Source organism: Pteropus alecto, unplaced genomic scaffold (assembly GCF_000325575.1).
Source record: "Pteropus alecto unplaced genomic scaffold, ASM32557v1 scaffold92, whole genome shotgun sequence".
In the NCBI taxonomy this organism is placed as follows: Eukaryota; Metazoa; Chordata; class Mammalia; order Chiroptera; family Pteropodidae; genus Pteropus; species Pteropus alecto.
The window spans coordinates 5,099,374-5,117,683 of NW_006432447.1; the positions used below are offsets into that span (position 1 = coordinate 5,099,374).

The 18,310-nt window shown below is 33.3% G+C and overlaps 1 protein-coding gene and 1 non-coding gene across 4 annotated transcripts in view; one reads left to right on the forward strand and one right to left on the reverse strand.

Annotated features, from left to right (window-relative positions):
- STAG1 (stromal antigen 1) overlaps positions 1-18,310 on the forward strand; it is a 333,229-nt gene that overhangs the window by 221,584 nt on the left and 93,335 nt on the right. For all 3 annotated transcript variants that reach the window (XM_025043566.1, XM_006907217.3, XM_006907218.3), the window contains 4 exons: positions 7,184-7,282; positions 8,027-8,106; positions 12,837-12,944; positions 16,243-16,357. In XM_025043566.1, coding sequence (XP_024899334.1) covers positions 7,184-7,282; positions 8,027-8,106; positions 12,837-12,944; positions 16,243-16,357 — 402 coding nt within the window. The remainder of the gene's footprint in view (positions 1-7,183; positions 7,283-8,026; positions 8,107-12,836; positions 12,945-16,242; positions 16,358-18,310) is intronic.
- Positions 7,622-7,740, reverse strand: LOC112476056. Its single transcript, XR_003044951.1, has one exon. It is a non-coding gene; the product is annotated as a 5S ribosomal RNA (ribosomal RNA).

An 18,310-nucleotide genomic window follows, 5' to 3' on the forward strand; every position in this document is an offset into this window, starting at 1 on the left:
ATTCCAGAAAATTCAAGAGGATGGAAGGCTCCCGACCTCATTTTACGAGGCCAGCGTTACCCTGATTCCAAAGCCAGACAAAGACATGACAAAAAATGAAAATTAAAGGCCGATACTCCTGATGAATATAGATGCAAAAATCCTCAGCAAGATATTAACAAACCAAATTCGGCAATACAGTAAGCAGATCGTATACCACAGTCAAGTTGGATTTATTTCTGTGGTACAAGGTTCAGAATCTGCAAATCAATTAATGGGATATACCACTTAAAATGAAAGATAAAAACTGTATGATCATATCAGGAGATGCAGAAAAGGCATTTGACAAAACCCAGCATCTATTTATGATAAAAACTCTCAGCAAAATGGGAATAGGGGGAACATACTAATAAAGGCCATGTGTGACAGACTCACAGTTAACATCACACTCAATGGTGCAAAGCTAAAAGCGTTTTCCTTCATATCAGCAACAAGACAAGGATGTTCACTTTCACTCAACATAGTATTGCAAGTCCTAGCCACAGCAGTCAGACAAGTAAAAGAAATAAAGGCATCTAAATTGGAAAGGAAGAAATAAAACTGTCATTGTTTGCAGATGACATGATACTATATAGAGAGAAGCCTAAAGAGTATACCGAAAATCTGTTAAGAACTGGTAAATGAATTTAGTAAAGTAACAGGATACAAAACTAATATTCAGAAATCCATAGCATTTTTATACACCAATTACAAACTGTCGGAAAGAGAAATTAAGAAAACAATCCCATTTACAATTACATAATAAAAAAATTTTTAACACCTAGGAATAAATTTAACAAAAGATATAAAAGACTTGTACTCGTAAAATTATACAACATTGAAGAAAGAAACTAAAAAGATACAAATAAATAGACGCATATACCAGGATCATGGATAGGAAGAATTAGCATAGTTGAAATGTCCATCCTACCAAAAGCGATCTGTAGATCTAATGTAATCCCTATCAAAATACCAATGGCATTTTTCACAGCACTAGAACAAATAATTCTAAAATATATATGGAAGCACAGAAGACCCCGAACAGCCACAGCAGTCTTGAGAAAGAAGGACAAAGATGGAGATATCAGGCTGCCAGATATCAAACTACGCTATAAGGCTCTAGTAATCAAAATGGCACGGTGCTGGCACAAAAACAGACACACAGATCAATGGAACAGAATAGAGATCCCAGAAATAAACCCATGCCTATGTGGTCAATTAATCTCCGCCAAACGAGGCAAGAATGGAGCAAAGACAGTTATTCAATAAATGGTGTTGGGAAAACTGGACAGATACATGCAAAAAAGTGAAACTGGATCACTTTCTTACACCACATATAAGAATGAACTCAAAATGGATTGAAGGCCTAAATGTAAGACCTGAAACCATACAACTCCTAGGAAAAAATACAGCAAGTAAAACTCTCTGACATTGCTCTTCGTGATGTTTTTTCTGATGTATCTCCTCAGGCAAAGGAAACTAAGAAAAAACAAACAAATGGGACTACGTCAAACTAGAAAGGTTTTGCATAGCAAAGGAAACCAAGAGAACGAAAAGACAACCCACTGAATGAGAGACGATATTTGCCAATGATACAGCCTACAGGAGGTTAATATCCAAAGTATCATACAGCTTAATACCAAAACAAAAAACAAAACAAAACCGAACAGTCTGATTAAAAAGTGGGCTGAGGATCTGAATAGACACTTCTCCAAAGAGGGCATACAGATGGCCAACAGACATCTGAGAAGATGCTCATCATCACTAATCATCAGAGAAATGCAAATTAAAGCCACAGTGAACTATCGCCCCACACCTGTCATAATGCCTATCATCCATAAATCAACAAACAAGTGTTGGTGAGGATGTGGAGAAAAGGAAACCACCATGCACTGCTGGGTCGCAAATTAGTGCAGCCACTATGGAAAACAATATAGCGGTTCCTCAGAGAGTTAAAAATAAAACTACCGTATGACCCAGCAATCTCATTTCTGGGTTTGTATCTGAATAAATACAAAACGCTAAGTCAAAAAGATAGATGCATCCTTATGTTCACTGCAGCATTATTTGCAATAGCCAAGGTATAGAAGCAACCTAAGTGTCCATCAATAGATGATTGGATAAAGAAGATTGGTATTTGTATACAATGAAATATTACCTGGCCATGAAAAAGAATGAAATCTTACCATTTGCAACAACATGGATAGACCTAGAGGCTATTATGCTAGGTGAAATAAGTAGACAGAGGAAGACAGATACCACGATTTCACTTACATGTGGAAAACAAAGTAAACAAATGAAACGGAAACAGACTATAGAGACAGAGAACAAACTGATGGTTGCCAGATGTGAGAGAGTTTAGGGGGCTGGGTGAAAAGGGTGAAGAAATTAAGAAGTGCACATTGGCAGTTACAAAACAGTCACAAACATATAAAGTACAGCACAGGGAATATAGTCAATAATACTGTAATAACTGTATGATGCTAGGGCCGTGTCACCATACATAATTATTGCATATATTCTGTATATGGCCCCTAGACTGAATCCAGGAGATCACTTCATAAATTATATAAATGTCTAACCGCTTTGCTGTACCCCCAAATCTAATATAAAGTAATATCGACTGTCATCTCTAATTGAAAAATATAGGAAGGTAGAGAAGGAGGGAGGTTCTTCCTTCTCTTCAACCTAGCACATACAAAAACATTCACTCCTTGACAGGACACCAGAGTTCAGTGTAACTCTTTACAATATTCCCACTGAAGTTTTTATGGTAAAGATATGCATTTTAGTAATAATTAACATTTTCTCCTAGAAGCTTGAATTATTTTCCCTTAAAACTGCAACTCATTATGAAATTATGCTATTATGCTACATAATGCTTTTTATAGCTCTTAACACTTTTTTCTAAAAATAATTTTTGCAAATATGCTGTTAGTCTTTGACAAATAATGCATAGCCCCCTTCCTCAACAAATTATCTTTTTCAGTTTCTTTTTTCTTCTCTTTTTATATATGTATATAGTTATTCATTAAAAAATATTTATTGAGCAGTGACTATGTATTAGGCACTGTGTTAAACAGCATTCAGCTTGGAATAAGACTTTTTGTAACGGGAAGATAGCAAAGCATTTAGGCCCTATAATAGAAATACTTTCAGAGAATAATTGAACCCCAAAGTAGGAGCAGTTATCAAAAAGGCAACTGGAATTTTCATCCAACTAGATTGGTTTATAGTTTTCTAAAATACTTTTATGGGTACCACCTTATTTAATTAAGTTCCTGTAATGTAGGCAAGGTATGTTGTAGGTGAAGAATAAGATTTAGGATGAGAGTAGCTGATTGGGAGGCATCACTGGACAAGGTGTAGGTAAAACTTGATTAATATATTTTCTCTACCTGTAATGTGCTGTGTGGATTTGGTTAGAATGAGTAATTTCATCTTTTGGCTTTGTTGTTAAGTTTATAGTTGGAGAGAAGAAAAGTACTAGTGTTTTGCTTATCCATTGTTCTTAGTGTTTTGCTTACCCATTGTTGCCACCTTGTGATTACATAATACTGTTGTCTTTACACCTGTCTTGCTTTCAGGAATAGCACAATCTACGAGTCATCGCCATAGATCCTCATGGGCTACCCTTCAACTTCGTGTTCATTACAATTATTATGTCAGCCTTTTATCTTATAGTTAGTTGATGTTACCCATTCTCTGCTGTTCTGTGATCTTATCTCTTGCTGTTAGAAGCTAAATTCAGCCCTAGCCAACAAAACACAGCCATTATGGTGCTTCTCATTAATGCCTTCGCCTGTATCACCAGTCTTTTCCTTATTGCTTTGGTAAACAAATTATTCTCTGGGCTCTCCTGAGGAATATACTCAACTGGTTGGTCTTCTGAGTTTATACAATTGATCTTTTCAGGCATGCTCACTTCCTGTGTCTTTAAATTCCTTCCTTAACAGTCTGGTACACAATTCTGGCATCTCTGTTTCATTTAATATGTACCATTGCCTTTTCCAAGAGCAATCCAGCCATGTGTTGGGCCATTTCCAGGGGCCCTTAACAGGGCCTTAAATCCTGAGTCAAGGGAGATTGCCCCATATCCCAAAACTCTGCTGTTTTATATTCCCACTCCCTGGTTCAGTACTCTCAGCAACTATATTCTCCTAGTTCTTGCTGGTTCATATTGGCTCTTTCCTTGAGTACTTGCTGCATGTAATACTTCCCATTTCAGCCATGCTGAGGTTTGACCTTGGTCTGGTGGCTGCAAGGAGTGATTGGTGTAGATCATGAGGAGGGCTACTAGTATTGTCATTAAGGCACTTGCTTCACTTTAGGCTTCCATGTAGTTGGGGGTTTGAGGGACATACTATCCTCTAAGAAGAGCACATGAGCCTTTTTATCAAGCGCATGAGTTCATGGGAAGCTTGGAGTTCAAGGTTCTCAGCTGCACCCACCCAGATAGTCTTTAGACTCGTGCCTCTTCTATATGGCCCTGGTTTTAGCATAGAAGACGTTCCTGGGATACAAACTCTTCAGTTCTGCCACCCTTAAACTTCAGTCCTGCATTTTCAGTATGTTCAGCTATTTATCTGCAAGAGATAATTGTCTAAGTGTTGCCAAAAATAAAACTTTTGCTTTAAACTAGTGATCAATTAACCTATCATTTCTTTCTTTAGCATTTTAGTGATGCTTAGCCACCCAGTTCCATAGTTCTTATTCACTCTGCTCCCTCAAATGCTAACTAAGCACATCCCCTTTCATTCATAGGTGAACTAACAAATGGCTGCTATTCAGTAATTGGGTCCTTCCTCATAGTAATTCATCCTTCAAATAATACAACCCCAGAATCCCGTCACTGAAGTCTGCTTCTTATGACAACTCATGGTATAAACTTTTTAGGTCACATTCCCTAGAGACCAAACCTGAGTCAGATTTTTATGCTTAATAGTACATTGAAGTTTATACACTCAGAAGCCTGTGAGAAACTGAGGAAAGTAGGAGAAAGTAGGAAACATACTAACAAATGTGGTTTCAGAAATCTCATCTCAGCCTGATCTCTCCAGAAGCTTTAAAGAATAAATTGAACCTCAGAGATTGTCTTGCCCTGAGGCAAGATATCCTTCCCCTCCGGTGATAGGCCTCAGCCTAGAGGAGGGAAAGGGTATATACAGGAGAGGCAGAGTAGAGCATAACCTCCCAGGAATCTGTGCCAGGTGGTTCTTTTCAACCATGGTCAATTCTCCAGAGAAAGGTACAGATATGAGTTGTTAGCAGTCAACACAGGAGGAAGGGAGGAAGATTCGCCTCTTATATGGGATTTAAAAGGCAAAACAGCCATATCTATTACAAGTATCTCAGGTATCACCTGTGTGCTAGAGACTACCAACAAATATCTAATTCTGTGGTATGCTGGAGTTACTTTGAATCTGCAGGGAAGAGAGTTAATTATGCACATTCCTTCACAAATAAGAGTTCAGTAACATCTCATTGGTAGTTTGAATTTGGCCTGAAGAGATTATTTAAAGCTCAGAAATCTGCAAATGGAACAATCCAGGGCCCTATGCCCAGTTGATTGTTAAAACTTTTACCAGCCGACCCCAGTGTTTAATTCTTAAAACAGCCTTATGAAGTTGGTATCACCATTTTATAAATGAGAAAACTATTAGAGTGATGAACTTGCTATCTCTCATGTAGGTAATAAACTATAGAATTGGAAATAAAATCTAGTTTTGTCTGATTCTAAAACTTGGACTCCTGCTGTTATAGTATATTACTTCTTTTTGAACATAGAAATTTCAATCTTTTTTGAATCCTTTGAGAGAGTTGGCTAAATTTCTAATGATCCTAATGATAAATGTACATTAATCACCAGCATTTCTAATGATAAATGTACATTAATCACCAGCATCTTCTGCTCCAAGTTAACTTTATTAAAGATCAGGCACTCGTAAATAGCCGCCCCAGTGATGCAGAACAGGGCAAATTCCCCTGAGCAGAGAGAACTCAATCCCTGCACCAAGAGTATTCATTGAGCACAAGAAAGAATTCAAATGCACACCAAAATTAGTGTCAGAAGGAAAGTTTATTAGAAAAGGGGTAATGCTGCAAAGATAGAATGTGGTCTCCTCTCAAAGGCAGAGAGTGAGAGCCTCTGAGAAATACCCAAGGACAGACAGAGACAGGGACAGTGACAGAGAGACAGTAAGGGCACTGAAAGGGACTGAGAGAAAGACACTGAGAGAGACCCCGACTGTTAGGTGAATTCAGTTTATATATAATTCTTAGTTTCCAAAAATTACAGTTTAAAGATTTTTTTTACCCATTTTCCCTTGATGATATGAACATATAGTGTGAAATGATTAGAATAGCGTGAAAGGTCTACTGGCAATTTCCAGCCTTTGATCCATAGGTTCCCCTATTGTTTTCGCCATAGAGAATGGATAGTTTTATTTTGGGTAAGGCTGTAACTTAAAGACTCTGTTTTCCCTTCGTGGTGTGGAGAAATGGTTTGTTAGCAATCTCAGCAGAAATCTTCCATTCTGCAGGTTTCTTCATGGTTTGGCTGTAAGGCTGATCAGCATATTGCAGTCTCTGGATATAGCTCAATATAACATTTAATTCTCTTGCTTCCTTCTGATATTACCAGGACCCTTAATTCTGTCATTTTTGCCACTGTTTTAATTATTCTGCTGTTCATTTGTTTCCTAACTGCTCATTATAGAATGTAAAAGGCATCCAATAAATATTTGTTAAATGAATAAATGACTTAAATATGAAATTACATTTTTCTGCAGGATTATTCAGTAGTTCCATAAAAGGGAAAATTAGCGTACCCTTCTCTAATTGAAATCATAAGTTAAAGATTCTCTCAAAGTGTCCCAGTATAATGTGGAAAATACTCCATGTTGAATCAGAGCTGATAAATCTTTGAAAAAGGTGTAGTCAACTCTCAAGTAACCAAAGGGTTTTCAGTGCATTTTTAATTAAATAAAAGTGAAACATAGATTATACAATTACTCGATTCCACCCTGTGTTGAATTACAATGTGAAGTGAATCGAATGTTCAAACTGAAAATTACTTTAGTCTTCATAAACACTTGAAAATTTTTTCAGTACTTGCGCCATGGAATTGATCACTTCTGTTGTGTTTTTATTTGTATTTCTATAGCAAGGAGAAGTCAGGCTGAAGTGTTTGAAAGCTCTACAGAGCCTATATACTAATAGAGAATTATTCCCCAAATTGGAGCTATTCACAAACCGATTCAAGGTAAGCATCAAGAATGCTTAGCTTATTTTATTTTTCACTTAAAAACATGCTGGTTAAAACTAGTTTAGCAAATGACATTACCATAACACGTGTTTACTTCATATTCTTTACTGTATATTCTTTAAATAAACCTATATTAAATAGATGAATGAATATCTACAAAAGATGCTACCAACATGAGTTCTTATTTATTGCCTCCAACCATAAGGCTCTTCTGCTTAAACAAGATTTTCTTCTTCTTTTTTCTCTTTTTTGTTTTTTTTAGATGAGGCAACCCTTGGTTGACCTCACAGATTTCAAGCACCGCTTTAGCTTACAGTCTCTTATTTTTATTTTTTATGCCTACAGCACCTGGTCTTCCTAGATGGTCTCCCATCCAAGTACTGATCAGGCCCAACCCTGCTTAGCTTCCGAGATCAGATGGGATCGGGCTTGTTCAGGGTAGCATGGCTGTAGCCTACAAGATTTTCTTTATATACAGCTTTTTATAATTAAATTAATTTTGCATGTTGTTTTGTTTGTCTCAGTGTTAGGGAATGCCAGTTCTTGAAAAGGATTTTAGATTATGAATATTTTTTCTAATACATCTTCTGTGTGAGGAGGGCTATGATAATATGGTTTCAAGAGTAAAGCTTTCCATTAATTTATCATTAGTCTTGCATGTGTGCTCCCAAAGACATTTCCTTAGGTCTGTCTCAACTTATTTTCTGTTCATGGTCGATTTGATTTATAACTTATTTTCAGGATCGCATTGTATCAATGACACTTGATAAGGAATATGATGTTGCTGTGGAAGCTATTCGATTGGTTACTCTGATACTTCAGTGAGTATATTTGTTAAAATTTAGGTTTAATCTGTTGATATTTTAATGTCTTTTTCTCAGCCTCATTGATGTATTTCACATATATAAAACCCTAAAATATATTCTTTTTACTTTAGGTTCAACTTTTACATTTTAAGGTTACATTTTAAAGTTAGGTTTGAAACAAAGTATTTTCTTTCTTTCTGTTTTTTATTTTGACTATTGTCTGTTTCCTCCATATAAAAGTTCTTTTATGCAATCCAAAGGAAATATCAACGAAAAAAAACTGATCCAGAGGAAATATCAATGAAGAAACATAACTTTCTATTACGAAAAGAGAAAGAAGTCTCCAAAATGGATAGGTTTTTCAAATAAGCTTCTTTGGAATGGTATAGAAATAGGAGAAGAGCAATAGATGTTTAAATTATATCATTAATATGATAGAGATTTTTAAATCGTGATAATTTTATCTATAAACTTTTGACTAAAAACTAGTAAGAATTTATAAAAGAATATAGATCCTAGCAAAGTCATTACAAATCCTCCCCTCTCTGCTTATTGATGCCACATCTATCATGTACCAAATACCATCTATGCTGGGGTCTGTTGTCAATTTCATGTGTTTTTTTACCTCTTTCTGCTCTAGTATCAAAACTTTATTGTGGCTTTATAATATAGTATACGTTTTATGTTATAAATATGGCCTCCTTTTATTGGGTGATTCCTTCTTAACTTTCATTTTGAAATTCACTTAACTACTTGTGTGTATTTTATTTCTATATGAATTTTTAAAGTACAGTTGTCTAGTTCCTCAAAAACTTTGAGATTTTAAATACAACTAAATTTAAATTTATGATAAATTATGAGAGAATGGAATTTTTATAATTAATCACTCGCATGGAAACGATGCATTTTTTAATTCAAACCATATTAGGTCTTTTATATAAGGTTTAAATTTTTTTATAGAAGTATTATACATTGGTAGGTTAACTTTTAAATACTTTATGGTTGTTGTTACATGATTTACTGTTAAAAATATTTTCTACTTGGTTATTGCTGAGGCAGAGAAACCTTTAATTTTTACGTTGGTCTTATATATTGCAACCTATTAGAATTCTGTGCTTTCTGATGGTTTGTTAATTCTGTTGGGTTTACTCTATAGACTATTATGTTATCTGCAAACAATTTCAGTTTTGTCTTCTTTACTAACTTTAAAACCTTTGTTTCATTCTGTTATCTAATTGCATTATCAAGGACTTCCTACACTATAAAAGTATCAATGATAGTGGATTTTCTTGTTTTTCTTTTTTTATTCTTTAGAGGACATCTAAAGTTCTTCGTTCTTTTGATTTCTGAGATAGGTTTTTGATACATGATGAAAGCTCTGTTGTATTCTGGGTTTTCTGAGCTTTTTCTTTCATACATTGATGAGCCTGAATCTAACTGATAGATTTGTCTAATGGTGAAGTACCCTTGCACTTCTAAAATAAATCTTGTTTGAACATGATATATTTGGTTTTATTGTATTTTACTTAAATACGATGTTATATTTAATATCTCATTTAGGATTTTCACATCTGCATTCTTGCATAAATATGACATAATTTTTCCTGTCCTTTATCCAGCTGTAAAATCAAGATTATTCTCTTTGTAAAATACCTTCAGTAGTTTTTCACTCCTTTTCGATTCTGAAACAGATTTTCTATAAAACTTTGAGAGAATTCTCTTGTTAAAGCCACATCAGTTTTGAGTTTTGAGGAAAAGGTCTTTGATTACCATTTCTACTTCAGTGGTTATCTACCTAAATTAACTTTTATTTTTTCTAATTTGGCTTTTTTATAAACTTTTCAAAATATATCGGTTTCATCATTGTTTTCAAATTTATTTTATAGTTCATGATATTTTTCTTCATAAAACTAATTTTGTTAATTCCTCTTTTTCATTTTTTTATTCATATCTTCATTTTCTTGATCAGTCATGCCAGCAATTTGTCTAATTACTATTTTCAAAGAACTAACTTGTTTTGGCTCATTTGTTTTTTGTTTTCTAATAGTTATATTTAAAATAATAAATATGCCTTTAAGTACTACTTTACTGGTCTTCTAAAAAGTTGGACATATAGTATTTTCACAGATATTCAGTGATAAATATTTTGATTACCTTTATGATTTCCAGTTTAGTTATAGATGATTCAGTATTATTGTTAGCAGGGCTTAGATGGCTGTGTTGTATAAGAGTCTAGGGCTCAGTCCTTCGATTCTCCACAAAAGGTTTGCATGGAGGTCCAGTGCTTTGAGAAGAAACACAGCAGGCAAAGAGTTAGCAACCATAAGTGATTTATTAGGCAGAGTACACTTGGGAAAAGTCCATCCGGGCACCTCAGTAGAATATCAAGGGCCCTGAGAGGTTGAGGGTTGGGGTTTATATGGGTAAAAGGGTTTCTTTGTTCTCTTTCTGTCCCATCCATCTTGAATGTCATGAATTTTCTGTGCCTCCCTCTGAACCTCAATTAATTTAAGTTTATTCCTAGGTATTTTATCCTTTTTGTTGCAATTGCAAAAGGAATTTTTTTCATTTCTTTTTCTTTTAATTCATTATTAGAGAATAGGAATGCTATGGATTTTTGAACATTGATTTTGTATCCTGAGACTTTACTGTGTTTTCTTATTATTTCTAATATTGTTCTTGTCACTATCCACAAATAGTGACAGTTTGATTTCATTTCCTATTTGAATGTCTTTTATTTCTTTCTCTTGCTTGATTACACACACTAGGATCTCCAGTATTATATTGAATAAAGTGGTGATGATGGACAGCTTGTTCCTGATCTTAGAGGAAAGGTTTTTAGTTTTTCACCATTAAGTATGTTAGCTGAGGGTTTGTTTTATATGGGCTTTGTTATGTTGAGGTACTTTCTTTCTGTACCTATTTTATTAAGTGTTTGATCGTAAATGGATACTGTATCTTGTCAGAGGCTTTTTCCGCATCTATCCATCTATCCATACAATCACATGGTTCTTATTCTTTATTTTGTTTATGTAATGTGTCACATTAATCAATTTACATATGATAAACCAGCCCCTAGGATGAAGCCCACTTGATCATGGTTTATAATCTTTTTAATATGTTGCTGTATTCAGTTCGCTAGTATCTTATTAAGGATTTTTGCATCTGTGTTCATGAGCGATATTGGTCTGTAGTTTTCTTTTATTGCGTGTTATCTTTATCAAGTTTTGGTATCAAGGTAATATCGGCCTCATAAAATGGATTAGGAAACATTGCCTCTTCCTCAATTTTTTGAAAGAGTTTAAGAAAAATAAGTATTAAATCTTCTTTGAATGTTTGGTAGAATTCACTGGTAAAGCTATCTGGTCCTGAACTTTTACTTTTTGATAGGTTTTTGGTGATTGTTTCCATTTCCATACTGCTGATCGGTCCATTTAGATTTTCCAGTTCTTGATTCACGCTAGGAAGGTGGTATATTACTAAGAACTTGTCTATTTCTTCTAGGTTATTAAATTTGGTGTTACATACTTTTTCATAGTATTCTTGTATGATCCTTTGTATTTCTGCAGTATCTGTCATAACTTTTTTTCTTTCATCTCTGATTTTGTTTGTGTCCTTTCTCTTTTTTCTTTAGTGAGTCTAGCCACAGGTTTGTCAAATTTATTAATCTTCTCAAAGTACCAGCTCTTTGTTGTGTTTATTGTTTCTATTGTCTTTTTGTTCTCAGTTTCATTTAATTCTGCTCTCATTTTATTTCCTTCCTTCTGCTGATCTTAGGCTTTGTTTGTTCTTTTCCTAAATTTTTAGGATAAAAAAGGTATACTTTAAAAAGTGCTTCTAACCTATCTCTCATCCTTGCTTGATATTCAGCTCTTTTTCATTCAGAACTACAATTTTTCCCTTATACCATGATGCAACTTTTGCTGTAAAGGGCACTCTAATTTTATGTTTATTTGACAGATCCCTCAACCTATTCCTAGCTTCTGAGGCATCTCTAAGATTGTATTCTGGAGAATGAGCTTATTACTCTTACTTCTTGTCAAGAACTTGTATAGCCAAAGAATTCTGTATTGCATTTGGTCATTGCTAATTTATAATCATACCAGACATGTTAAAGCATATTAATGGTCAGGAAATATACTTTCCTTTTTTTGGGAACAAATACTTAAGGACACATTCAGTAAACTAAGAAATGTCTCAGACTTTAAGAAAACATGAATGAAAAGGTGGAAAATTTATGTTAGTAAAGAAATGGTTGTAACTACTGAATCCATTTTATATAGAAAGAAGACTAAATAGTATTGTAAATATGGTGACAAAATATAATTTTAAATAGACAATTATAGAAAGAGTTACATAGCATAATAATAATTTAACTATGTGAAACAGGAACACATATATTTTCCACTGCCTATCAACAGCAATCTTAATGTATATTTAAGAACTTGAGCTAATTTTGGTTAATGTATATTCCAAGATATTAATAATCATTGTGGATACGTGTGGCAAGAATTGTGGACATTTTTATTATTTTCTTGTTTTATCTGTGTTTTGTGAATTTTACGTAATGATTAGGTATCTTTTATAATTAAAGAGAAATATTACTTTCAAAGTAAGATGAAAAAGAGTTGAAAATAAAATCAGTATGTCTTGAGTTTTTATAATGAACTTTACAAAATTTTAAATACAAGTAAAACAAAGTAAACATTTGTTTTGGCTCCTATGTTACTTTCTGAATTTTTCAGTGGAAGTGAAGAAGCTCTTTCCAATGAAGACTGTGAAAATGTTTACCACTTGGTATACTCAGCGCATCGCCCTGTTGCCGTGGCAGCTGGAGAATTCCTTCATAAAAAGTGAGTTAATTATCCATGAAACCCAGTTCCACTTTTGCATTTTATTTTCAAATTATTTATTTATTAATTTTATATTAAATTTATTGCAGATAACATTGACTGATAACATTATATATTTCAGGTGTACAATTCTATAATACGTCATCTGTACATTACATTTTAGGCTCACCACCCAAAGTCTAGTCTCCTTCCGTCACCATATATTTGATCCCCTTTACCTTCTTCCTCCCCTCACTTTCTTCTCCTTTGGTAACCACTGTACAGTTGTCTTTGTGAATTTATTTGTTGGTTTGTTTGGTTTTTTCTTTCTGTTTTATATGCCACATATGAGTGAAATCATACGGTTCTTGGCCTTTTCTGACTGACTTATTTCACTTAACATGTTACTCTCAATGTTCATTGTTTTATTACTGTTTTAGGGTTGGTAGAAGAGAGTAAGAGTGATTAAGAACAGTGTTAGAAGTGGCCATTTCAAATTCTGAGGACTGTAATGTATCCTCATAGCCTATATACACATCATGATCACTTCCCTGGAAACAGTGTTCTTTGTGACATATTCCTTTTCCCTGAAATCTAAAAGAATGGTTCTTACTTAAGGTTGTGAATGGAGATTGGGGAAGTGCATGAAGTTTATAAAAGCTCCCCAAGGTAATGTACATTTCATTTCACCAGTGTTTTTTTCCTTTTAAAATTCTGAGTTCTTATCTTACCTTCTCAGCATTTGTAATCTAAAATCACCTTCAAAATTCCTCCCAATTTTCATGTTTTTTAATTCTTGCTACTGGGATGAGGAGTATTTTAATCAGTAATTCATAATAATGCTAAAAATTATGTATACATTACAGATACAGTTGCAATTTATTTAAAAATCAAAACCTCATCTTTCTGACAAAGCATAGAGTTAATGAGAATTTATGAATATAATTAAACATTGTCATGAAATACATTTTTGATCATGGTCTACTGTATATGTCCTGTAACTTATTAGTAGACTAATTTATTCTTAAACTATAAACATTCGTGTGTGTGTGTGTGTGCGCGCGCTTTGTTTTTGTTGTTTTGTTCATAGATTTAACTTAGTGACTGATTATTGGCAGGTGAACCCAAAAGTCCTGTCAGTACATGTAATAATTGTGATTATACTAAGCACAGTTGTAAATCACACACTGGACAGCTGTTGTACATGGACGATAACTTTGATAATGAGCAGGCCTGGCCCTCCATCCTGCATCTGCTTCCCAGTGCTGAAACAACAAACTGTTCTCTACTCAGTGGTACCTCTCAAAGTCAATAAGGTTGTGTCTGTGAAAATTTTTTTCTTTAAGAAGGAAGCTGGCAACTAGTGCATGCTGGTAATTAAAGTAAGGAAGAAAGTCAGGATTTTCAAGCATGACTTTCAAAATAATAAATTGAATTTGCCAATGTTTCTGACATCTGTGACTACTGTTTCCCTATTTATATTGAGGTGTTGTTTGTCATAAATATCTAGGGTATATTGTACTCTTAACTTTCCTTCCTTTTCCAGGACTGTTACATATTATATTCTAGTTAGTCTCTGTTCTTTACTTAACTTTTCAGAAGGCTTTGTGTTTTTAGAGAGACTTTATTGCTTCTGAAGTTTCAAAGAACAAAATAGACTAAAAAGGTTCTTTACAGAATAGAGGCCATACACTGGCAGCACTTAAGTCAGAAAAAGAGCCTTTGGGTATATTTGATTTTATCTGTATTGTATTTTTCTAAGTTTGAAATACTTGCTAATATTTTTAAATTAAATATTTTACATAAAAATCCACATGTAGGCCCCCATTATTTTTTATTTCTTTGTGAAAATGATCCCAATTCCTATGCAAATGAAAGCTTTACTTCATAAACTTCTTTTATGCCCCTGCCCTGGAGATATTCACAGTTTGAGAACTTTTGATTCTTAACAATCTTTTTGAGCATTCCCTCACCATTTCATATTGTGAGCTTTTAAAATCTTAACACATAAGCTCTAAAGTACCCCAATAATCCCATGATTAAGTTTTTAAAAAATGCATGCATTTGTCTGTTTTGTAGTCTAGTTTACAACCTATAAAGGCTTAAGCAAGCATTTAAAAAACAGTAAAATGTATCTGAAATGAATATTTTAATCATCAAAAAGTTACATTTTAATATTAGAAAAATTAAGCTGATTTTTAGTACTTTATATATACATGTATATACAGTGAATGCGATTATCTAAATTTATACATTTCAGTTATAAAGGACTCTCGTATTGTCCATTGGTTTCCCCCTGTGAAAGCCACATAAGTAAACAAAACTACTTCTTAAACCATTCTGATAACTGTGCATATATAGCTTCAAGATAAATACTCGAGTCATCTCCCCTGCTATATACTTTCCCCTCCCCCCGCAAAAAAATTTCGACTTTTCTCTACTTTTTCTACTTGAGAATGGTTTATTTTTAAGACACTTGAAATTATTCTTATTTTATTATTATTTAGCCTCTCATCTGGTAGGCCCATCGTGATATTTATATCTAAATAAGCACATTCTAGATCCCCATCCCAAGTTCCTTATTTTTTTAAATAATACCTGAGGGTAGTATATATTTACCTACTGTTTATTTCCATCCACTAAAGTGAGAGCTCTACGACAACAGGGTTTTATTTTTGTTCACTGTTATATCCCTTTCACCTAGAGCAATAGCTGGGAATAAGGCACTTTGAGCAGTCCTTAAATTTTGTTAGAATAAATTTTCCTAGCAAATTAAAATTTTCAAGTCATTTCTTTGCCATATTTTAGAAACTTTGTCAGTGGTATATTTATAGATTTAGTGTTTATGTCATTTTACTCAGTACTATTAGGCTAGTGAGTACTTTATCTAGGTAATAGGCTAATAAACAAAAGAATGTAAGAAGACATCATGATTAAAAGTATGAATTTTTATAAATATTGATGGAACATTTGGTTAAATGCTGTAATTGAAATCAGTATTTAAGAAAACAACTTTTTAAAATTACATACTCTAATATATAAGATAAAAATAGTGTATGTTTTTCATAAGTACTTGAACATTAGTCATTAGTAAAAAAGCTTCCTTTTACACTTTATATATCATTTAACTGTATGAAATTGTTCAGATCTTTTTTTTTTTTGACCTATAAAAACATCACTTACATGCTTGTATTGAAATAAATCAGTAACCTGATCTCTGATAATTTTTAACACTGAAATAATTTATACAGTGAAGGAAAAGTCTAAAATTCATATCCATATAAGTTTGTAATGCTCTTGTTTTGATACTTATTTCCAGACTGTTTAGCAGACATGACCCACAAGCAGAAGAAGCATTAGCAAAGAGGAGGGGAAGAAATAGTCCGAATGGGAACCTCATTAGAATGCTGGTTCTTTTCTTTCTTGAAAGTGAGGTAAATTTTTAACATAACTTTATTTTTTTTTCTGTAATAGATTACATATTAAATGAAATTGTCACTTAATTCATTGTAATTAATTGCTATTTTTCAATCAAATGAAAACAGGCCTATTTCTTACAGTATTGCCTCCATGGATCGCCTCATTACGGAATCAGTACTCTGTCTTTTGTGGGAATATATATGCAGATGTGGAGCAACATTGAATGTAGGCTAGCAGTTTTTAAACTTTTACAGTATTGCAATACTGCATACTGTTTTATTATTGCTTTTTTTTTTTTGCCTGTAGCTTTTAAATTATATTAAACAGTATGTGAAAGCTGTCAAACCATAATTTCTATCTTATTTAAAAATAGTATTATTTTAGGAGAAAGAAAAATATGAATTTAAAAGTTTTGGTTAATAGTTGTATAAGCTCCTTAGCAGTATTTTCATATGAGTTTTATCATTAAACAATTTTGTACTTACCATTCATAATATATTATCTCTCAGAATCTGTTTGTACAAGTGAACTTTGGTTTACCCACTAAAATGCTCTTTGCAATTACAACTGTATTTTCTATTTCTAGTTTGGCATTGCGGGAATGGTATGCTAAATCTAAAAAGCCCCTGAATGAACAAACCACTTGGCTTAGAAATGAATGGGAACAGGGTTTCAAAGAAAGTAGAGAAAATCTAGAAATTTAGGACTCTTAATTTTACTTAAGAAAAGGTATTTTTGGTTTGTGTTGGAATGTCCTGGAGGAAAAGAAACTTAAAAGATTCTTTAACAGCTTAAATTTGAAAGTACTAGAGAAACTCTTTGAGAGTGAGGAATAGGGAGACAAACAGGCAGCCTATATGAAAATTAAAATTAAAGAGAAGTAAGAACTCAGTCAGCAGCATGAGTGGGGTTAGGACAAAGCGGAACAGAAAACTAGTGTAGTTACTGATGTTTTAAATATGTATGGAAATTACATGGAAATCCCGTTAAAATGCCAGTTCTGATTCAGTAACTCTGGAGTGGGAGCTGAGATGGCTGCATTTCTAACAAGCTCTTAGGTGATATGATGCTCATGCTTCTGGTTCAGGGACCACACTTTGTGTAGTAAAGGTTTAAATCTTTATTTTACCAAAAACAACAACAACAACAACAAACCCCCAGCAAATAATGGATATATTGTGGAGTAAAATACAAAATGCTTATGAACGTTGAAGATTAAACATTAAATATTCAGTAAATATCACACTTTTGATAGACTGTGTCAAATTATACCCTTAGCCTCCTCCAGGTTTTAGAGGAACAAGATTAAAAGTATTATGCAACAATCAAGTGCTATGTGAAAATTCGACTTCAGTAGCAACAGTTTCAAACATTGATATGGATGTGACATGCAAATGCTATTTAAACTATTTTCTGAAAAGTTTAGGGAATATCATGATCTAGGTTATTGTTAATTGACAAAATGTTTGAGACCTCTGAAGGCCCAAAGACTTCTTTTTGATATAGTAAAAGGCAAAGTATGGTACTTAGTTTTATGCAGTTTCATGTTTTACTTAAATCAGCAATTTGTTATGTATTACTGCTGTTTTCAGATGGTATTACTGTATTTCTGTGTTTACTGCTATTTACTAAAATGTATTTCCCAGTTTTCCTCTATGGCATTCTTGTCAGCTGCAAAAGCATATTTAAGGTGATTCATGATGAGAATATTGTCCTTTATGGTCTCCTGTGTTTCATAGGGACACATCATTTGTTAAAACTTCTCTACTTATCCTGTTATACTAGTGTACATCCAGAGATGAATGTTTATTAAAATTATATTCTTATGGTAAGATTTTGATTGCGTTCTACTCTGAATTATTCTTTGTTTTACTGTAACATGTGTTAATTAGTAATATTTTAGTAATAGATGCATAAAAAGTTGAATTGAAAGGGACCTTAGAAATTATGAAATAAAATGAGTCCAA